Genomic DNA, 24,078 nt, shown 5'->3' with positions numbered 1-24,078 from the left:
AAGAAGCCAGGAGCACTATAATAGAAGCTCAAATTAAATGTATACCCCACATAAATAAAAAATAGTAAGAGGATCAAAAATTGCCACCATGGCTAAACAGAGTAAAAGAGGCCATTAGAGGCAAAATGTCATCCTTTAAAAATTGCAAGTCAAGGAAAATAAAAAGGAGCATAAACTCAGGCAGGTGTAAAAGTATAATTAAGCAGGGCAAATTAAGAATTTGAAGAGCAACTACCAAAAGAGGCCAAAAAAAATTAAGTACATCAGAAGCAGGAAGCCTGCCAAACAACCAGTGGGGCCACTGGACAATCAAGGTGCTAAAAGGAGCACTCAAGGAAGTCAAGGCCACTATGGAGAAGTTAAATTAATACTTTGCACCCAACTTCACTGCAGAAGATGTGAGGGACGTTCCCACACCTGAGCCATTCTTTTTAGGAGGCAAATGTGAGGAATTGTCCCCCACCGAGAAGGAACTCGGATATGAAATTGCAGAACTGCCACCTGTGGTATGTAACCTATTACTTAAATTAGCCTCTGTACCAAATGACCGGATGCCAGTTTTTAAAGAAGACTCTAGAGGTGATCCTGGCAATTACAGACTAGTCAGCCTAACTTCAGTACTAGGTCAATTGGTTGAAACTATATTAAAGAACAGAATTATAAGATGTATGTAGTGTAGTTGTCGCCAAGTCAGTCCCAGGATATTAGAGAGATTCGGTTGATGAACTACTGTTGGTGAGAAAGACAAGCTTTCAAGCAACACAGAGCTCTCTTTCAGGTCTGGGAAAGGTACTCTGAAGATCACAGCTAAATGCAAGGTAGAACAGATTGTTTAGCATAAGTAGTTAGGGACCATATTCTAAGGGATCATTCAAAGTAGAGTGGCCCATTAACACCTCTGTAGCCACAGGACTTCAAGAGGGGGTTAGCAGATAACAGATTGTTGTAATAAGCCATAAATCCAGAATCTCTGTTCAGTCCATGATTTTTAGTGTCTAGCAGAGAGTTATGAATTTAAGCTCCCATGCTCATCTTTTGAGAGCATTGTGAAGGTTTCCTTTGAGAATGAGGACTGATCGAGCACTCTACATCTGACCTCTTTGTGAAAGTGTTCACCCACAAGTGATACAGAAAAATGATTTAAAGACAAACTCTCTGACAGTTCGAGAGTGGAGTGATTGTCTGGTTCCACCCACAGTTGTTATTGCGGCATTTAGTGCACTGGATGAGATTTACCACATGTTGTGATAGGCCTGTGTAGGGTCCATGGATCTTGAAAGGTGTGTTGTTGGAGGGTGTCGATCATTGCAGCAGAGATACAAACGAAAAGGAAGAAACAGTTACTCACTCTGTGCAGTAACTGTGGTTTCAGTTGTCTCCCCCCTATGGGTGCGCCACTCTAGGTTTGCTACCACGCCTTTGATGGGACATTTCTCATAGAGTGTCCGTTCAGCCGATGCATACATTAGGCAGCCTCGTTCTGCTATGAAGCTTTGCAGTAAAGAAGGAACTGAGGGTGGTTTACCCATGCAGTGTTATAACACGATGGCATGGGGCACAAGACTGACTAACATGCATGCACCCGTAGAGACTACTTGAGGAAGTAGTTTTTCCACACAACATACAGTCAATCTGTGAACTCGTTGCCAGAGGATGTAGTGAAGGCTAAAAGCATAACTAGGTTATAAGAATAATTAGATAAGTTCGTGGAGGATACGTCCATCAATGGCTATTAGCCAGGATGGATAGGGATGCAAAACCATGCCCTGAGTGTCCCTAAACGTAGGCTGCCAGATGCTGGGACTGGACAAGAGGGGATGGATCACTCGATGAATTGCCCTATTCTGCTCACTCCCTCTGAAGCATCTGGCACTGGCTGCTGTCAGAAGACAGAATACTGGGCTAGATGGACCACTGGTCTGACCCACTATGGCCAAGCTTATGTTTATTACTTGAATTCATGTTTTTATTTTCCTGAGGCAACACCCCTACCAGACTGAACAAAAGGCTGAGAGGCAAGAGTTCCTAAATGTAATTATTAATTTAGTCATTCTAATTTTCAAATACTTGTATAGATAACTGCACAAGTTTGTTTACAGGTGTTAGAGGCAGGCATACAAAGACAAAAAACACATGCCATACAGAACATCTGCAGATGCACTTACGATATATTATAAATATTGCTATAAAGGCAACTGAAATAGCATTGCCGTAACAAGATAGGAATGTATGCATTTGATGAAGCCTATTTGGTGTAATATTGTTTATATGAATAGATACACAGCAAGCTAGAATGTTTTTTTTTTTAAACATATTGAAATCTAGAGCTAAAATATTTGTGTGGGTATGCACAAAGAGGTTAGTCAGTATATAAGGATTAACCAGAACATATGGTGTCATGTAATTTAGCTCAGAATCCAATTTCTTGTACATGTCCCCATCACAGTAGTATTTCAGCACCTCCCATGAGCCAAAAATAACATTTCCTTATAGGTTTATCTGTTTATTGCATGTTGTGAGTAACCCAAGTTAGCTATTTTTGCCTGATTAAAAGTGTGATTTGCTCCGTTTTGTGCCTCACAGGGGGTTGGGTTTTAATCACTCAAGGTCTGAAGCATTTCCTGGCACCTATTAAATACCACAACTAGATATTGTTCTGTTTAAAATATTCTTTCAGAATGTGGAAGCTTGGAGAGAAGCAGCTCATAGCAATGGATTGGTCTTTACCCAATAATGTCCAAAGTTTTCTGCAAGACTGGGGCTGTGGTGACATTTGAGTCTGCGGGAAGTCCCAGAAGGACTGTTGTGCACTATTTGTGTCTCCAGCAGAAATCAGAGGTGGAGTTAGTTTTATAGGAGATTACTGGGGTGTAAAAGCATAAAAAGCAGATATAACAAACCCATGGGAAAAAAAACCCCAGAAATTGGGCTTGTTTTTGGCTTAAGAGTTGCTTGTTGGCTAGTTTTTGGCTTGTTGTAGCTTGTTACTTCTTTTTATTCTTTGACTGGCTCCAAGCAAGCAGGGGCAAGGCAGGGGGAGAGTCGGGGTGCACTGCGGGCCCACCACAGTCCCAGACTGCACACCAGGGGGATCTTGTCAGAGTGTTGGGGTTCTTAGGGATTGGCTTGTTTTGGCCTTGTTTTGAAATGGGATCAGCTTGATTTTTGGTTTATTGTGAAAGTCGGGATGCTTATTTACCACATGAAAGTTGGCAACTGTGATAAAAAGATAATCTTCAAAATGATGTCACCATTCAGTCTTCATCATGAATAGAATTTCAGTGGAAAGTTGTTTATCCAGTACAAAACCTCAAATTTTGGCAAAATAGATTATATTTTGATCAGACTGATTTTTTATTTCGAGATTTTGAAACATTTAGATGTCACCCTTTATTGTTTTTAGTTTTTAAAAATACAGTTTTGAAATTTAACTAAAAAGTTGTTTTGAACCAAAAAACCAAAAAACCCCACCCACAACTTTATTTAGAAAATGATGAAATGGTATGTTTGACAATTCTGAAGGTTTTTCAACATTTGTTCTAAGTCAAGAAATTCACTCGAATCAGCCCTTTCCCACAAAAACAGTTTGGTTGTAACAAATCAGCTTTTTCAGTGACAAATGTTTAATCAAAGTCCCAGCTAGTTCAACTCGGAGGTGAACAAGGATTGAAAATTAGAACTGTCTGCTTGTCTAAATTTTTTTCAATCAGTCTCCAAAAGTGGACTGTGGCTCCTAAATGGTAAGTCTGCCCTATGAGATGTTAAAGTAACATCACAACTCTAGGTACTAAATGAAAGAAACAGCCAGCTACCTTGAAAGTCTTCAGAATTAGGCAGCTTGACTCCGCAGACAAAGTAATCCTTTTGATCGTTCTATGGATTTGAACAGCAGAAAATGAGAATAGGACATAGTACATTTAAAAATAAGACAGAAGTTGCAAATTCCAAGCAAAAAACTTAGAGGCATGTTAAAATCAGACCACAGAGTTTGTAAAGCATCAGTTAATATAGATGAAAAATTCAAAATTAAATATAATTCAGAGTAATGTCTCACTCAACATTAAATTTAAAATATTTTGAGAAGGCTAACTCTCAAACAGGAATGGATTCACTTTCATCCAACAGAACTTCCAAAATCATTTTAAACTTATGTTGAGCAAAGAATGTTGGACCTCAATCTTCTGATGAGCATTTTTTTTGCCTCGTATGCTAAAAGTTTAGCTAAGTTAGTGAAGTCTGGTAAGATGATTATTAGCTACTCTATTGTGCTCTCACTATCCGCTTTACTTGCCATTTCATATGCCACCACAAGAGGTTCAAGTTTAAGTTACCATGTGGTGGCAGCAGTATCTTGTTACAGTGCAGCACAATAGGGTCCTTTCCTTGTGTCATTTACGATCTAAGTTAGACAAATAACTCAGTGTGAATGATGACAGTGACAGTCCAAGCAGCCCCAGGCCTTCTTTGGACTCATTTGCCTGACTACAGTGGTGGCAACAGTTCCCAAAGAAATTGCTGCAGCAAGACAAGGGAAGACAGGGAGAGCAGGGGCAGGCTGGGATGTGTGAGGAGAATAGGGAGAAGTTCTGTGGCAAACATTACCAAATTGGAACCCCAGTGACTGAGAGAGAGAGGAGCAGGAACACCAGAGTAGATGAAGTCCCTGCCAGACAGGCTCACTGTCAGATTCAAAGTAAGAAACATCAGAAAAGAAACAGGAGAGAAATTTACATGGGCATGGAGTTCAGTGTGGAAGAGAGAAGCATTTTACTCTGAAGGCAGCTAGAGCACACACATCTGGCAGACAAAGTTCATTCTAATTCAGCAGGTTTCTTAAGGAGTTAGAAACTTACCAAATCAATAGAGTAAATATAGGAAAGCTCTGACAACAACTGCCTGCATCGAATGGTCAGCTGTGCATTGGTCTTCAAGAACAGTTCTCTTTAGGGAGAGAAAAACCAAGATCGTTAGTGACCTCAAAGTCTTTGCACTATCAACCCCCACCATTCCCAGGAATCACATACCCCTACCCCCTTGTCAAAAAAGCAAGCCCCAGTACTTCCCATAACTTTGCAGTTGGGAAGATAATGACAGAAAGCAATACTGGCCTGTAATTTTCAGTCATGCTGACGTATTGCTTGCACCCTTTTCAATTTTGAGAGACCAGTTTTAAGTGTTATAAAGCAATTATTTATATTACAATTGCACCAAAAGGCCCCATCATCTTATGCTCTGTAGACACACACAATCCCCGTCCCAGAGCGTTTACAAGCTAAAGAAGAGAGGAGAAGGGAGCATAGTTACATATTTTACAGATGAGAAAACTGACGCAGAGATTCAGTGACTTGCCCAAGGTCACACAAGAACTGAGGGAGATGATTTTGTGATTCTAGTCCAAATGCCTTAAATCACAAGAGCCTCTTTCCAATTACAGATTAAAAAGATGAATGGAATCATGGGTGCCTTTACCTCTTAGCAGTGCATTCTTTTCTCAACTCATGCAGGGATTGTTTATGCATTTGAAGCCTCTGGTATTCAGTCTCAAATGCATTTCCTAGAGAAGAGAAATGATTAAAAACCATTTAACAGCACTATATATCCAGTGAACTAACTCAAGCTTCAATTACTGGAACACTTCTGAAAATCAGATACAAGCTTGGGTACACAAATTTCTTCAGTTACCATTAGGCACGTTCTCCACAGTATGCAGCCATATGAGGGAATAGAGTGAATAGCTGTAGAAACCACACCTCCCTCCCAGTAAAGGGAGAAATTCAGTCCACACACACACACTGTACACCAACCAAATACAGCCAATGGCAAAGCCTAGTTCTCCTTTGACACCTGCCCACCCCAATCTCCATAGTTACAGAGGTATGCAGACAAAGTAGCTCAATTATTTCTACTGTTAAAGTTAAGGATAAAAGAGTAGAGTTAAGGATAAGAGTTACCACAACACACCCCTCTATTTTTAGAGTATCAATATTCTTTGAATGTCCTATTTTTCAATCTACTGTAAAGTCCCATGCTCAAATCAAAACTATTTTATTTGTGGTGCTCAGTCCAATGATGATCTTTAAAAAAAGAGATCAGCACTTAGTGTTAATATAGTATATTAACAATATGCTTTATTCTGTACCAACAGACTGAGTGTTAAAGCATTTACTTAGGTAGTAAGCTTCTTGGGGTAGGGACTGTTTTTGTACTGTGCCTGATAGAACGGGGTCTGGCTCTATAATGTGAAACCTAGGCATTATTGCAATGTTAGTAATAATCCCTCATCCTTGACTAATTTAATTTAAGGTGTGTTATTACACCATCACTTACTGTGTTGTGACGTTGCTTTAGTATATGTCGGATATTGCTAACTGCTTGGATTAAGCATGGAGCTAAGGACAGGGTAGCCCTGTTACTCAATTGGGGGGGGGGGGGGGGAGAATAAGAACAGAAAATGTGGAAATGGCAGAGGTGCTTAATGACTTTTGTTTCAGTTTTCACCGAGAAGGTTGGTGGTGACTGGATGTCCAGCATAGTGAATGCCAGTGAAAATAAGGTAGGATCAGAAGAGGCTAAAATAGGGAAAGAACAAGTTAAAAGTAAGTTGGACAAATTAGATGTCTTCAAGTCACCAGGGCCTGATGAAATGCATCCCAGAATAGTCAAGGAGCTGACTGTGGAGATATCTGAGCCATTAGCAATTATACCTGAAAAGTCATGGAAGATGGGAGAGATTCCAGAAGACTGGAAAAGGGCAAATATGGTGCCCATCTATAAAAAGGGAAATAAGGACAACTCAGGGAATTACAGACCAGTCAGGTTAACTTCTGTACCCGAAAAGATAATGGAGCAAATAATTAAGCAATCAATTTGCAAACATCTAAAAGATAATAAGGTGATAAGTAACAGTCAGCATGGATTTGTCAAAAACAAATCATGTCAAACCAACCTGATAGCTTTTTTAGACAGGGTAACAAGCCTTGTGGATAGAGGGGAAAGCAGTAGATGTGCTATATCTTGACTTTAGTAAAGCTTTTGATACGGTCCTGCATGACCTTCTCAAAAATAAATTAGGGAAATGCAAACTAAATGGAGCTACTATAAAGGTGGGTGCAAAAGTGGTTGGAAAACTGTTCCCAGAGAGAGTATTTATCAGTGGTTCAGTCATGCTGTTCTGTTCAATATCTTCATCAAAGATTTAAGATAATGGCATACAGAGTAAAAAGTTTGCAGACAATTCCAAACTGGAGGAGTTGCAAGTACTTTGGAGGATAGGATTAAAATTCAAAATGATCTCGACAAACTGGAGAAATGGTCTGAGGTAAACAGGATGAAATTCAATAAGGACAAATGTAAAGTACTCCATTAAGGAAGGAACAAATCAGTTGCACACATATAAAATGGGAAATTACTGCCTAGGAAGGAGTACTGTGGAAAGGGATTTGAGGGGTCATAGTGGACGACAAGCTAAATATGAGTCAGTGTAAAGCTGTTGCAAAAAAAGCAAATATTCTGGGATGTATTAGCAGGAGTGTTGAAAGCAAGACATGAGAAGTAATTCTTCCGCTCTACTCAGGCCTCAACAGGAGTAGTGTGTCCAGTTCTGGGCCTCACATTTCAGGAAGGATATGGACAAAATTGGAGAGAGTCCAGAGAAGAGCAACAAAAATTATTAAAGCTCTAGAAAATGACCTATGAGGGAAAATTGAAAAAAAAAATTGGGTTTGTTTAGTCTGGAAAAAAGAGACTACTGAGAGGGGACATAATAGTTTAAGTATGTAAAGGTTGTTACAAGTAGGAGGAAAAAAAATCATTTTTTCTTAATCTCTCAGGATAAGACAAGAAGCAATGGGCTTAAATTGCAGCAAGGGAGGTTTTGGTTGGACATTAGGAAAAACTTCCTAACTGTAGAGTGGTTAAGCACTGGAATAAATTGCCTAGGGAGGTTGTGGAATCTCCACCATTGGAGACTTTTAAGAACAGGTTAGACAACCACTTCTCAGGAACGGTCTAGATCATTAGTCCTGCCACGAGTGCAGGGGACTGGACTAGATGACCTCTCGAGGTCCCTTCCAGTTCTATAACTTTGTTGGTGTGATCTCCACATACAGCAATCTTATGTGTTTTTAGCTGTTAGGCCTGATTGATATCAGACAATTTTTTTTGATGTCATTTCACTTGCATCTTCTAATATCACTCTGGTATGCTGTGACTTGATAATTCTTTTAAAAAGTGCAAGCCTTTTGGACTCAAGATGTCACATATGGCTGCAAACTTTAAAGTGGGAATCCAGCTACGTATACAAGATGAAGTGTTTCAGAGTAGCAGCAGTGTTAGTTTGTATCCGCAAAAAGAACAGGAATACTTGTGCACCTTAGAGACTAACAATTTTATTAGAGCATAAGCTTTCGTGGGCTACAGCCCACTTCACTGGATGCACAGAATGGAACATATAGTAAGAAGAAATATATATACATACAGATAAGTTGGAAGTTGCCATACAAACTGTGAGAGGCTAATTAAGATGAGCTATTATCAGCAGGAGAAAAAAACAACTTTTGCAGTGATAATCAGGATGGCCCATTTAGACGGTTGTCAAGAAGGTGTGAGGATACTTAACTTAGGGAAATAGATTCAATATGTGTAATGACCCAGCCACTCCCAGTCTCTATTCAAACCCAAGTTAATGGTATCTACTTTGCATATTAATTCAAGCTCAGCAGTTTCCTGCTGGAGTCTGTTTTTGAAGCTTTTCTGTTGCAAAATCGCCACTCTTAAATCTTTTACTGAGTGGCCAGAGAGGTTGAAGTGTTCTCCTACCGATTTTTGAATGTTATGATTCCTGATGTCAGATTTGTGTCCATTTATTCTTTTGCATAGAGACTGTCCGGTTTGGCCAATGTACATGGCAGAGGGGCATTGCTGGCACATGATGGCATATATCACATTAGTAGATGTGCAGGTGAACGAGCCCCTGATGGCATGGCTAATGTAATTAGGTCCTATAATGGTGTCACTTGAATAAATATGTGGACAGAGTTGGTATCGGGCTTTGTTGCAAGGATAGGTTCCTGGGTTAGTGTTTTTGGTGTGTGGTTGCTGAAGAGTATTTGCTTCAGGTTGGGGGGCTATCTGTAAGCAAGGACTGGTCTGTCTCCCAAGATCCGAGAGTGAGGGATCATTTTTCAGGATAGGCTGTAAATCTGTGATGATGCGCTGGAGAGGTTTTAGCTGAGGGCTCAAGGTGACAGCTAGTGGTGTTTTGTTATTTTCTTTGTTGGGCCTGTCCTGTAGTAGGTGACTTCTGGGTACTCTTCTGGCTCTGTCAATCTGTTTCTTCACTTCAGCAAGTGGGTATTGTAGTTTTAAGAATGCTTAATAGAGATCTTGTAAGTGTTTGTCTCTGTCTGAGGGACTGGAGCAAATGTGGTTGTATCTTAGAACTTGGCTGTAGACAATGGATAGTGTGGTGTGTCCTGGATGGAAGCTGGAGGCATATAGGTAGGTATAGTGGTCAGCAGGTTTCCAGTATAGGGTGGTGTTTATGTAAACATCACTTATTAGCACGGTAGTGTCCAGGAAATGGACCGCTTGTGTGGATTGGTCTAGGTTGAGGTTGATGGTGGGATGGAAACTGTTGAAATCATGGTGGAATTCCTCAAGGGTTTCTTTTCCATGGGTCCAGATGATGAAGATGTCATCAATGTAGCGCAAGTAGAGTAGGGGCGTTAGGGGACGAGAGCTAAGGAAGCTTTGTTCTAAGTCAGCCATAAAAATGTTAGCATACCGTGGGGCCATGCGGCTACCCATAGCAGTGCCGCTGACTTGAAGCTATATCACTTTTGTAGTAGTTTTCATGCTCTCAAAGCAGGCTACTTGGCCTTTTGGATAGGGAGCTGTGAATATTGGCACTGGAAAATTCCTTTCATTCTGCACTCACCTTTGTCAAGTAACATATTTTGTTTCTTATGCAATAAGGCCACCTCTCGACCCAGTGCCTTCTTCTGCCTCTCCAGTTCATGCCGAAGCACCAAAATCTTCAACTGTAAACACTCACTCTTTTTTTTCTATTAAAAAAAAAAGAAGATTATCAACAAAATATACTGAAAGGATTACCTGAATTAAACACAGTAACCGATTCAATTATGTGCATTCCCTGGCAGCACCAAAGGTTGGGCTAACCAGTTGCCAAGAAACTATGCCTAAATTATAGTTACAAATAGGATTTTCAGTTATTGACTTTTTTTAACGGGAACATGCACACAATAATATGCTTCGAGGGCAGCAGAGGAAAAGGTATCAATGGAGATAGCATCATTTCCCAGAAACTAGCCTATCAAGTCTGGCTTTGTCTGATGTAACACGCAAGTCTGTTGGAAAGCTGCAGCATTTTGACTGGGTCTAGTATATATATTTTATATACGTCTTTGCACAGTAGTATCTGTACCTGTAGGGAATATATCTGTACATACGGCATACAGAAAGACAGCTAGAAACACTGCACATCTGAAGCTGAGCCCTGATTAGGGGGCGGGGCTTCTCTGACGAGGGGTCCTAAAAGGTAGCAGCCAGTCAGGCAGTGGACGAGTGCTAGTAATAATAATAGGGCTCAGATTTTCCTAGATGCGATAGCTGATGGATTCCTTCAGCAAGTAGTTGCTGAACCGACTAGAGGGGATGCCATTTTAGATTTGGTTTTGGTGAGTAGTGAGGACCTCATAGAAGAAATGGTTGTAGGGGATAATCTTGGCTCAAGTGATCATAAGCTAATTCAGTTCAAACTGAACGGAAGGATTAACAAAAATAAATCTGCAACTAGGGTTTGATTTCAAAAGGGCTGACTTTCAAAAATTAAGGAAATTAGTTAGGGAAGTGGATTGGACTGAAGAATGTATGGATCTAAAGGTAGAGGAGGCCTGGGATTATTTTAAATCAAAGCTGCAGAAGCTATCGGAAGCCTGCATCCCAAGTAAGGGGAAAAAATTCATAGGCAGGAGTTGTAGACCAAGCTGGATAAGCAAGCATCTCAGAGAGGTGATTAAGAAAAAGCAAAAAGCATATAGGGAGTGGAAGAAGGGAGAGATCCACAAGGAAAGCTACCTTATTGAGGTCAGAACATGTAGGGATAAAGTGAGACAGGCTAAGAGTCAAGTAGAGTTGGACCTTGCAAAGGGAATTAAAACCAATAGTAAAAGGTTCTATAGTCATATAAATAATAAGAAAACAAAGAAAGAAGAAGTGGGACCGCTAAACACTGAGGATAGAGTGGAGGTCAAGGATAATCTAGGCATGGCCCAATATCTAACCAAATACTTTGCCTCAGTCTTTAATAAGACTAAAGAGGATCTTAGGGATAATGGTAGCATGACAAATGGGAATGAGGATATGGAGGTAGACATTATCATATTTGAGGTAGAAGCGAAACTCAAACAGCTTAATGGGACTAAATCGGGGTGCCCAGATAATCTTCATCCAAGAATATTAAAGGAATTGGCACAAGAAATTGCAAGCCCATTAGCAAGAATTTTTAATGAATCTGTAAACTCAGGGGTTGTACTGTATGATTGGAGAATTGCTAACATAGTTCCTATTTTTAAGAAAGGGAAAAAAAGTGATCCGGGTAATTATAGGCCTGTTAGTTTCACATCTGTAGCATGCAAGGTCTTGGAAAAAATTTTGAAGGAGAAGGTAGTTAAGGATAGTGAAGTCAATGGTAAATGGGACAAAATACAACATGGTTTTACAAAAGGTAGATCGTGCCAAACCAACCTGATCTCCTTCTTTGAGAAGGAAACAGATTTTTTAGACAAAGGAAACGCAGTGGATCTAATTTACCTAGATTTTAGTAAGACATTTGATACCGTGCCACATGGGGAATTATTAAATTGGATAAGATGGGGATCAATAGGAAAATTGAAAGGTGGATAAGGAATTGGTTAAAGGGGAGACTACAACGGGTCCTACTGAAAGGTGAACTGTCAGGCTGGAGGGAGGTTACCAGTGGAGTTCCTCAAGGATCAGTTTTGGGACCAATCTTTTTATTACTGACCTTGGCACAAAAAGTGGGAATGTGCTAATAAAGTTTGTGGATGATACAAAGCTGGGAGGTATTGCCAATTTAGAGAAGGACAGGGATACCCTACAGGAGGATCTGGATGACCTTGTAAACTGGAGTAATAGTAATAGGATGAAATTTAATAGTGAGAAGTGTAAGGTCATGCATTTAGGGATTAACAACAAGAATTTTAGTTATAAGCTAGGGACGCATCAATTAGAAGTAACGGAGGAGGAAAAGGACCTTGGAGTATTGGTTGATCATAGGATGACTATGAGCCGCCAATGTGATATGGCTGTGAAAAAGCTAATGCGGTCTTGGGATGCATCAGGAGAGGTATTTCCAGTAGGGATAAGGAGGTTTTAGTACCGTTATACAAGGCACTGGTGAGACCTCACCTGGAATACTGTGTGCAGTTCTGGTCTCCCATGTTTAAGAAGGATGAATTCAAACTGGAACAGGCACAGAGAAGAGCTACTAGGATGATCCAAGGAATGGAAAAATTGTCTTATGAAAGGAGACTCAGGGAGCTTGGCTTGTTTAGCCTAACTAAAAGAAGATTGAGGGGAGATACGATTGCTCTCTATAAATATATCAGAGGGATAAATACCAGAGAGGGAGAGGAATTATTTAAGCTCAGTACCAATGTGGACACAAGAACAAATGGATATAAACTGGCCACTACGAAATTTAGACTAGAAATTAGATGAAGGTTTTAACCATCAGAGGAGTGAAGTTTTCGAATAGCCTTCCAAGGGAAGCAGTGGGGGCAAAAGATCTATCTGGCTTTAAGATTAAACTTGATAAGTTTATGGAGGAGATCGTATGATGGGATAACATGGTTTTGGTAATTAAATATTCATGGTAAATAGGCCCAATGGCCTGTGATGGGCTATTAGATGGGGTGAGATCCGAGTTACCCAGGAAAGTATTTTCTGTAGTATCTGGTTGATGAATCTTGCCCATATGCTCAGGGTTTAGTTGATCACCATATTTGGGGTCGGGAAGGAATTTTCCTCCAGGGCAGATTGGAAGAGGCCCTGGAGGTTTTTCACCTTCCTCTGTAGCATGGGGCATGGGTCACTTGCTGGAGGATTCTCTGCTCCTTGAAGTCTTTAAACTACGATTTGAGGACTTCAATAGCACATATAGGTGTGAGGTTTTTTTTTTTGGTAGGAGTGGTGGGTGAAATTCTGTGGCCTGCGTTGTGCAGGAGGTCAGACTAGATGATCATAATGGTCCCTTCTGACCTAAATATCTATGAATCTATGAATCAGTACTAAAGACAATGAACCAAATTTTGAAAGAGCCACTCATCAAAATATACACCAAATCTTTGGATCTAAAGGTTTGTCACGTGAGTAAAATGAATAATTACTTTTCACCCACTCTATAGTTAACAGGATTAAACATGGATATTCCATATTTTGTCAAAACCTTTGCCTAGTTTGAGACACTTACTGAAATTAGTTCAGTATTCTCAGTCCAGGACCTAGCACATCACAAAATGATTGGCTTTTTTTTTTTCTCAAATGGATACAAGGCTCCAGAAGCCTGCCAATGGATGCCAATATAAATTTCTAAATGAAGTCACCATGAACAGTTTTGGCTATATTAGCTCACAGCTCTGAACTGAGCTCAGTTCTTCTGTGAGAGAAACTAGTGCTAATATGTTGCTTCTCTCTAAAAGCCAGTGAGAGGACAAGAATACAAAGCTATAACTGAATCATAGTAAATATTTATAATGGCTGTGTCATTTGTGTGTCTGAGAAGTTGTTACCCGCATTGCGCTGAGCCCAAAAGACTGGGCTGCAAAGTAGTACAATTATTAGACTCAATCCAAACAACTAGAAACCACCACACTTTTTTTCCACTGGTAGATCATTAATCCCAATCTCTAAAATTTTATTTTTGCTGGCAAGTGTTTTGTATTCATTATACAGTTGATGTTTACGCATTAGCAATGTAAAATATTAAGTGACCTATTAATCCCCCCCCCCTTCTCGGTTATGTAGATGTAATGCAAAATCCAATACATTGCACTTTCCAGATAAGTTTCCATTCAAAATAGCTGATATTAAATGTAAAGGGTGTTTTATACTGAAGTTTTAAAAGATGCTTGTGTCCATTGGGCATCATTTAACTGCATTCTTTTAAGGAAGTCTGCAAGAGTAAGATTTCAAAGTTGAATGTCAAAGCCTACCAGTTCATTGCTTGTGGATGTAAGTCTCAGTTTTTCTTCAATCTCCCTTCCTATTTTCTGAACAGTTACCTGAGTCTGTTTAATTGCACACTGGGCTCTATGAAGCCTGAAAATAAAACACAAGTTATAGAAGGAATGAAATATTTTTTATATAATGTGCCCTTGTAATGAATATACTGGTTACTCCAAACAGCAGAAGCAGTATGAACCCAAAACTACTGACTCCCATTTTAAAAGGGGAAGAATACCAATGGTCTCTTTAGATACTGAGGTTTTGTAATTAGATATCCAAAATGTACCCCTACGGTCTTAACTCTGCCATGTGTGTCAAATGTCCTCCCCATTAGCTAGGTTGAGACTCGCATCACAGAACTTCATAGTGCGTCTACAGGAGATTAGGTAAGTGGGATATGATGGGCTGTCACAGGGGAGCCCCCACTGTGCCACAGCTAACTGGAAGTTGCGAGACCTAAGCGGATGAAGATCTGGATATTATGGGGTGGTTATTACATTTTCAGCACCCCTCAATCTAGCTAACAAGAGCAGGAGGGGAGATGGGCACTCACCACATACTGCTGAATCTATTTTTAACTAGAAATTAAAAGAACTGTGAAGGAATGTAATGGCAAAACAAGCTTAAAAAGCTTAAAAAAAAAAGCTTAAAACTCCTTCCCAGAGCACTAGAAAGTACCATAGGGGAATTTAGCACTTCCAATACTATTTGGGAGAAGAGGAGCGGACTCTGAAAAGATAAACATGTCAAATACTTCCCATAAGGCACATAATTTAGCTTTAATTAACTCACCAATACTATAAAGCAACTGGTAAAACAACGGGGCCATACTTATGACTATAAGAAAACGTTTGCTTTACAAGATAGTTCATCTTATCAATTTGGCTCAGAAAGGACCCTACAGAATAGCAGCATTTTATATTCACTTTGCACAGGTGTAAGCATCTACATGGGGTGTAAAGTGATTGAGAATAAGGCACATTAGCTTTAATCTGTCAAGGGAACAGAACATGGGAAATTTCCAATACTCCATGCTCTCATAAAGCATAGGAGGAGTTTTCAAAGGATTCAAAGGGGAGTTCAGTGCTCAGTTCTCTTTAGAAATCTCAACCCATGAGTCCAGAAACAAAAACAGCAACTCAAGAGCCCCAGAGACTTTTTTTTATTTAAGACAAAACAATCGGTCAGGGATGGTGCAGGTATACTTGGTCCTCCCTCAGTGCAAGGGGATGGAAGAGAGTACTCTAGAGGTCCCTTCCAAACCTACACTTCCATGATTATATGAAGCCACATTGTTCCTCAGCCAGTTAAAACATATTCAAAATAGAGATACAAAACAGAATTCACCTAAACAAGGTTTCAAGGTGAGACTATGCTTACAGTAAGGATCTCAATTTACTCCAAAAATTGAATTTTTTTAAAAATCAAAGTCAGTATTGCCAAAAACACAAAGCAGCCTGAAACAATGGTAGTATGTGAATGCTCATGAGTTCCGAAATACAAGGGATTCATGGCCATAATGCATGACGAGTTTGTACCATAGATTGTTTTAGACAGGCCATGCCAGTGGTTTAGATTGTTATCCCAAAGGAAGTACAGCTAGAGATTCCAGTTTGAATTTGCTTCTGAACTGGCAGTGCACTCCGCTCCTGTGGCATGACATGCATACAGAACAGCAGTGAAAACTCAGCTGCACAAGTGCTACTGACTGGAACTTGAGAGAGAACTCTCTTAATTCTTGACCAGAGGACAGGTCCTGGGATGTGAAGCCTTCGAGAGACTATCATCAGAAATCCAGTGTAGGTGAACTCAACTGTCTTCAAGTCTGGATGCAGTTCCAAACTGTTGGCCAATTTGTTCCCACATAATAATTGTAATTTAATAGCTTAGATGCCTGAATATTTTGTTTCCTTATTTTCAGGTGATGATAATTTCAGCTGGAAAGGTACTACCCTGCAGTGAGACAAACATGCCACTGCCATAGTGCCTTTTAGCTAAGTTGTCCTATTATGAAATGACTGACATTGATCAAAATAAAAATATCACGAGTCCCACACATGAAGTGCATTGCTCATGCATGGAGGTGAGGGAATGAACCTCTGAAGGGTATTTGTATTCATTTTAAACTAAAACGGTCAACAGTATTAGTAATCTCCACTACAGTATTGTAACTGCCATTGCACTGTAAGTATGGGATAGCTCCATATAGAACAAATTTTCCATAACTTAGTTTAGAGAGGTTTTCTTAAATTTTTGCATTAATGGGTAATTGCTTGAACTACATTCTTAGAGATTTTTAAGAACAGGATTTAGTGCTGCATTTGTAAAGCCAATCTTTCTTACATTTTTGCTGTCAGTCACCTCAATACTGCTCTCTACTTACTCATAAGTACTAAACCCAGTTGGTTAGCATTTTGAAGTCAGGATTTCCTGACACGTTCACACTAATTACAGTAGCTCCACCTGCTCCAAGAATCTGCAGTTTTACACTTGCAATTCAGATAGAATACTTAGAGATGGAGAAGTGGCTGCAGCAGAATTTCAGTGGCATTTTAGAGACAGTCCATTACGTCAATGTGGGCAGCCACAAACCATGATGCACATTGTTGAGGACTGCAAAATGACAGCTTCCCGGAGGTGTTTATGCCCTGAACACTGCTGATAAGAACGCTTCATTGGTTTGGCTTGATCCGATTGCATATACCAAATAAATAATAAATGACCATCTACAGCTGTTGATCCAAAGAGCCAACTCCCATACACCTGTTTATACCAAGGACTTTACATATTAAAACTAAGTACGTTTATCTATATTGGACTACAATGCATCTTGAAGATAATGCGTTAGTCTGCACCAGTAATTCCTCTATGAATTTTAGAAGACTTGTCCTAATAAAGACACACAGATTAAAGTTTGTTACCCTGTAACTTTCCCCCACTTTTATCTCCATTCTAAGCAATTGGGCATTATTCCTTTTAGAAATTTGCGGAGACTGATGAAAGGATCCACTTCCAGCTTTCATAATATTTTAATAAGGCTAAAATACTAGTTTTCTTTTTCAAATATGCACAGTTATTAGCATTCTTCAAAACAGTTTGGCTCTCCACAATGGAAGCAGATGTGTTAAATTTCAACATGCACAATACAGTTTTGTGTTCAAAGCTTTACATACCAGCATACCCACAGCTAGCTCAGAATTCAACTGCCCTAAGCAGCTAAAGGGATACTTATGGAGAAAGGTTGCAAATACACACCACTAGAACAGGGAGCCAGGTCCCCAGCAAGCTGAGGAACTCCATGGTGTAATGAGAGCAGACAGGAAAACCAAACATGCCTGCTTCCCAGAGTCATGGACTCTCTAGGACACAGATAACTTCCTGACCCACATGGAATTCGGTACAGTTAAGATGAGTTCTCAATTAGAGTTCAGACTGTTCACATTTCTGTCATGCAAAGTTCCTACACAAAAAAAGACTCTTCTCAGTTCTGTCTTCAGTGCACAGGAACTGATTTAATTCAACAAGCTCACTAGCATTTGCTTTTGATCTTGATCTAGGTCCTCTCCCTTCTATCTTCAGTGGTATGAATCCTCATTTCAATCTTATGCTAAATAATTCCTTTGAAATTCTTTTGTTTATTCTTCAAAGTATTTGCAGATTCTGCTGTCCAACCCTTTCAGTCAAGCTACACATTTCATTCCTTTAAAATCCCCCCAAGAAACAATTCCTCCAGAACCTTGTTTTCTATAGGGTTTCTCTGAATTCAGTGCAATTTATCCATGTATGCCTAGGATTAAGATGCCCAGAAATGAACACCACTTTCCAGTTATGTCGCATAGGCATATAGAGACGTTCCAGTGATGGGATAAATATACAGTTCAAACGTGCATTGGCTTATTTTGTCTGCCCTATGATATGGCAGCTTCTGTTTAATTTGCTGTCCTATTGACTGTGCTGTCTCAGCTTCATTGGTTTCCAGGATACTCCTTTTCAAAGGTCTGGATCATTTCCCGCCGCCCCTACACATTAGCTACAGACAGAGGTGGCCTGGGTCTATGCTAGGGAATTAGTTGAGTATAACTGAAATCCACACCCCAAGCGATGCAGTTAAGCCCACCGAACACCCAGTGTAGACAGCGGTACATCAATGTGAGAATTCTCCCTTCGCCCTAGCGACTGGCTTTCAGGGAGATGGTTTATCTACTCTAACAGGAGAGCCCCTCCCGTCAGCACAAGTAGTGTCTTCACTGAAGCAGTGCAACTGCACCGTTGCAGCATTTTAAGTGTACACAAGCCCACAGGAAAAGATAGAATATTGCGTTTTCCCCCTGGCTTCAACCCCCTTTAGTTCTTTTATGCTTAACTTCAAATCATTCTGGGCCCCTTTGTATTTTCTTCTTTCAAAACTTTGCTGGCATTTGCTGCTCATCACAAATTGGTATCAGTACTAAGAGTGGGCCGTTCTACTCAGTTTTCTACATCAGCAAAGGTACTGAGTAAAATTTTCAAAACTGCCTAAGTGACTTAGGAGCCAGAAACCAATTTATGTCCCATTTTTCAAAAGCAGAAAATGAAAACAAGACTTAGGCACTTTTGAAAATATGCGTTGACAGAGCTCTGGCTAATATTTTTTATTTTATTTTCATTTTTTTTAAAGCAAAGTATTTTTTATAAAGCCACAGCTCTCAAGCACATTGTGCAATATTTCAACTAGTACCCGCCAAGAATCTCTCTACTTTCAGAATTTCTCATGTTGAGAGGTTTTAGTCGTCTCATGCCCACAGTAAGGTCAATAAACATTGCAGATATTCATACAGGCTTCCTTAAGCCAGCACATATTTTAGCAGGATATTTTTTCAAGGTGGTGAATTTATATGCAAGTTATTCCAGACCTATTCAACCTGCCACACAGGATAATTCTATATGACAATTCAGTCCCACAATCAAATCCACTTATATTAAATGAGAGACTTTAATTTTAAACCAAATATCAGGCAGACATATTCCAGTCATTTCCTTGTGGTAAGAAATAAAAATTGCTTAAATGTTATATCTGATTGCCCAGGTTCCTCCACAACAGTACCATTTGAAGTAAGGTATCAGTGTGTAAGTCTGTACACACACACTAAATGAATGGAGAGGATGTGTGTGTTAAGTGTTGCCTTGTTTTTTTAAAAAGGCTGGACAGTAAGGTTCTGTCCACAGCTAAAGTTAAACTTTCCAAAATTAAAGTTCTAAGGGATTTCCCTGTCAGTAACATGCCGGGGGAAGTCCCGGATGACTGGAAAAAGGCTAATGTAGTGCCAATCTTTAAAAAAGGGAAGAAGGAGGATCCTGGGAACTACAGGCCAGTCAGCCTCACCTCAGTCCCTGGAAAAATCATGGAGCAGGTCCTCAAAGAATCAATCCTGAAGCACTTACATGAGAGGAAAGTGATCAGGAACAGTCAGCATGGATTCACCAAGGGAAGGTCATGCCTGACTAATCTAATCGCCTTTTATGATGAGATTACTGGTTCTGTGGATGAAGGGAAAGCAGTGGATGTATTGTTTCTTGACTTTAGCAAAGCTTTTGACACGGTCTCCCACAGTATTCTTGTCAGCAAGTTAAGGAAGTATGGGCTGGATGAATGCACTATAAGGTGGGTAGAAAGCTGGCTAGATTGTCGGGCTCAACGGGTAGTGATCAATGGCTCCATGTCTAGTTGGCAGCCGGTGTCAAGTGGAGTGCCCCAGGGGTCGGTCCTGGGGCCGGTTTTGTTCAATATCTTCATAAATGATCTGGAGGATGGTGTGGATTGCACTCTCAGCAAATTTGCGGATGATACTAAACTGGGAGGAGTGGTAGATACGCTGGAGGGGAGGGATAGGATACAGAAGGACCTAGACAAATTGGAGGATTGGGCCAAAAGAAACCTGATGCGGTTCAATAAGGATAAGTGCAGGGTCCTGCACTTAGGATGGAAGAATCCAATGCGTCGCTACAGACTAGGGACCGAATGGCTAGGCAGCAGTTCTGCGGCAAAGGACCTAGGGGTGACAGTGGACGAGAAGCTGGATACGAGTCAGCAGTGTGCCCTTGTTGCCAAGAAGGCCAATGGCATTTTGGGATGTATAAGTAGGGGCATAGCGAGCAGATCGAGGGACGTGATCGTTCCCCTCTATTCGACACTGGTGAGGCCTCATCTGGAGTACTGTGTCCAGTTTTGGGCCCCACACTACAAGAAGGATGTGGATAAATTGGAGAGAGTCCAGCGAAGGGCAACAAAAATGATTAGGGGTCTAGAGCACATGACTTATGAGGAGAGGCTGAGGGAGCTGGGATTGTTTAGTCTGCAGAAGAGAAGAATGAGGGGGGATTTGATAGCTGCTTTCAACTACCTGAAAGGGGGTTCCAAAGAGGATGGCTCTGGACTGTTCTCAATGGTAGCAGATGACAGAACGAGGAGTAATGGTCTCAAGTTGCAATGGGGGAGGTTTAGATTGGATATTAGGAAAAACTTTTTCACTAAGAGGGTGGTGAAACACTGGAATGCGTTACCTAGGGAGGTGGTAGAATCTCCTTCCTTAGAGGTTTTTAAGGTCAGGCTTGACAAAGCCCTGGCTGGGATGATTTAACTGGGAATTGGTCCTGCTTCGAGCAGGGGGTTGGACTAGATGACCTTCTGGGGTCCCTTCCAACCCTGATATTCTATGATTCTATGAACTGAACGCCCATAAAATAAACTATTGGCATTGAGGTGTGCACTATTCACAGTAATATTATTGGGGAAGTTACATGCACATCTTCCCCATGCCAAGGGAGAAGGGAACTATCCATTTAGATAGAAGTGTCAAACTGTTGGGAATGGACTCATGACTGGGAGTGCCTACCTCAGGGCAGGCTATCAAAAACAGGGCAGACACCCCAAACTAGTAGTATGTTCTATAATTCGATTTCACCAACAGTACCATGTGAATTCCTGGATCTCTGTACCAGTCTTACCATGGAGTACACAGACAATCCCCTTAGGCTCTCCAGTCTACCTTGCCACCCTGGCAAGATGAACTAATGATAAATGGTCTCTCACACACAAGTTGTTTCCAGTCCCATGAGACCAATCATTTACCCCAGATCAAATGGTACCCTAGATCTTGGATCAGTAACTGGTTAAAAAGATAGGAAACAAAGGGTAGGAACAAACAGTCAGTTTTCAGAATGGACAGAGGTAAATAGTGATGTCTGTACTGGGACCAGTACTGTTCAACATTTTCATAAATGATCTGGAAAAGAGGTTAAACAATGAGGTGGCAACGTTTGCAGATGATACAAGACTATTCAAGATAGTCAAGTCCAAAGCAGACTGTGAAGAGTTACAAAGGGACTTCACAAAACTGGGTGGATGGACAACAAAATGGCAGATGAAATTCAGTGTTGATAAATCACAGAATATCAGGGTTGGAAGGGACCTCAGGAGGTCATCTAGTCCAACCCCCTGCTCAAAGCAGGGCCAATCCCCAACTAAATCAATCCAGCTAGGGCTTTGTCAAGCCTGACCTTAAAAACTTCTAAAGAAGGAGATTCCACCACCTCCCTAGGTAACGCATTCCAGTGTTTCACCACCCTCCTAGTGAAAAAGTTTTTCCTAATATCCAACCTAAATGTGAAGTAATGCACATTGAAAAACATAATTCCGACTATACATATAAAATAATGGCGTCTAAATTAGCTATTACCGCTCAAGAAAGATCTTGGAATCACTGTGGATAGTTTTCTGAAAACATCCACTCAATGTGCAGCGGCTGTCAAAAAAGCTAACAAAGTTGGGAATCATTAGGAAAGTGATAGATAATAAAAGAAAATATCATATTGCCTCTACATAAATCCATGGTACTCCCACATCTTGAATACTGCATGCAGATCTGGTCACCCCATATCAAAAAAGATATTGGCATTGGAAAAAGTACAGAAAATGGCAACAAAAATAATTAGGAACATAGAACAGCTTCCATATGGAGATTAATAAGACTGGGACTAACTCTTCAGCTTGGAAAGGAGACAACTCAGGATATGATAAAGGTCTATAAAATCATGACTGGCGTGGAGAAAGTAAATAAGGAAGGGTTATTTACTCCGTCTCATAACACACGAACTAGGGGCCATCAAATGAAATTAATAGGCAGCAGGTTTAAAAACAAAAAGTATTTCTTCACACAATCCAGTCAACCTATGGAACTCTTTGCCAGAGGATGTTATGAAGGCCAATACTATAAAAGGGTTAAAAAAAGGAACTAGGTATGTTCATGGAGGATAGGCCCATCAATGGCTATTAGCCAGGATGGGCAGGGATTGTATTCCTAGTTCTTGTTTGCCAGAAGCTGGGAATGGGAGATAGGGGATGGATCACTTGATGATTACCAGTTCTGTTAATTCCCTCTGAAGCACCTAGCATTGGCCACTTGGCCATGGGTGGATGGGGCAATTAATGTTTTTGTCTTATAATGGCCCACTTAATTTTTGACAGGCCTCTGGAGGTGAGGGGGGGGGAACAATTCCTGTGCCTAGGTTCACAAATTCAGAGCAAACATTTTCAAAGCTGTAAATCAAAACTTACATATTTCCTTATAGCTTGGAACACAGACGTTACAAGGGAGTTAATATATGCAACATTTCATAGAGTCTTAACACTAAATACAGTCTTATAAGAAAAGGAGGACTTGTGGCACCTTAGAGACTAACATTTATTTGAGCATAAACTTTCGTGAGCTACAGCTCACTTCATCGGATGCATGAGCTTATGCTCAAATAAATTTGTTAGTCTCTAAGGTGCCACAAGTCCTCCTTTTTTTTTTGCAGATACAGACTAACACGGCTGCTACTCTGAAACCAGTCTTAAGACAATACCTATTTTGAACAAAACTAACACACAAATGAGCTGATTTGGTTTCCAGCTGTGAGTTTGTTAGTTCTTAGCTAATCTATAGCCTTGGCTAGAGCTAGCACTTAGTTTACCAGCACAATAACTCAATTTTCTGTAAAGACAATTCCTAGAACATGAATCAGACCTCTTATGAAGTGTCTAGCATAACAATGAGACTCAATTCTGTGCAGAGAAGAGTCTATCATTACAGAAAAGTAGTGGAACTGCCATCATCTCTGTCCTACATCACACAGACCATGATCCTGATTCTCATTTAAACAACCATTATAACACCTATGACTTCAATGAGTCACTTATGATATACCCCACTGCAAAAGAGATCAGACTCTAACCCACACATTTGAATGCTACCTCCCCATTAAAACTGGATTAGAAATCTAGGAGTACTTTGCTGCTCAGTTTCATTGTCATCTTGAATCTAAGATCATCCCCTATAGTTCTCATCCTAAAATTAGCAAGATCTGTGCTTCACTACAATCTGCTTCATTTATAGTAATGACAACTATGAGCATGCTGATAGGATAACAAATATTTAGTCATCAACCAGTGCAGGGATTCGTCCTAGGTAGTTCTGGATTTTATTAGAATTAGCACTTTAAAAAACTAAATTCAAGGTTTCAAAAGTCCACTGGACAGACTTTCCTTTGGAAGCAAGGGGATCTGGGCCAATTTTCACAGGATGTAGAGACTTTTTAAAAAACAAAAAACGGTTTAGCCAGTGTTGTGTTCTCATCAATGTCTGCAGATTGCTCTCCAGTGTCTCTGCAGCAACTCAGCTTCGTCAAGCAGCAGTAGAGTGACATTAACAAAAAATGTGACCGTTTTACTATTACTCTAGGCCCTGTGAGCTGCAGTACAATTCTCCAAAATCATGTAAATTTCATGCGTTT

The 24,078-nt window shown here is 40.3% G+C and overlaps 1 protein-coding gene across 6 annotated transcripts in view; it reads right to left on the bottom strand.

Moving 5' to 3' along the window:
• Positions 1-24,078, bottom strand: part of UVRAG (UV radiation resistance associated) — a 147,729-nt gene that overhangs the window by 67,984 nt on the left and 55,667 nt on the right. For all 6 annotated transcript variants that reach the window (XM_037882877.2, XM_043527738.1, XM_043527740.1 and 3 more), the window contains 5 exons: positions 14,256-14,361; positions 9,938-10,064; positions 5,470-5,554; positions 4,854-4,941; positions 3,813-3,873 (listed from right to left, as the gene is read on the bottom strand). In XM_037882877.2, coding sequence (XP_037738805.1) covers positions 3,813-3,873; positions 4,854-4,941; positions 5,470-5,554; positions 9,938-10,064; positions 14,256-14,361 — 467 coding nt within the window. The remainder of the gene's footprint in view (positions 1-3,812; positions 3,874-4,853; positions 4,942-5,469; positions 5,555-9,937; positions 10,065-14,255; positions 14,362-24,078) is intronic.

Source organism: Chelonia mydas, chromosome 1 (assembly GCF_015237465.2).
Source record: "Chelonia mydas isolate rCheMyd1 chromosome 1, rCheMyd1.pri.v2, whole genome shotgun sequence".
Classification (NCBI taxonomy): domain Eukaryota; kingdom Metazoa; phylum Chordata; order Testudines; family Cheloniidae; genus Chelonia; species Chelonia mydas.
The sequence above is the reverse complement of the archived record's forward strand: the minus strand, read 5'-3'. Positions and strand labels throughout refer to the sequence as shown.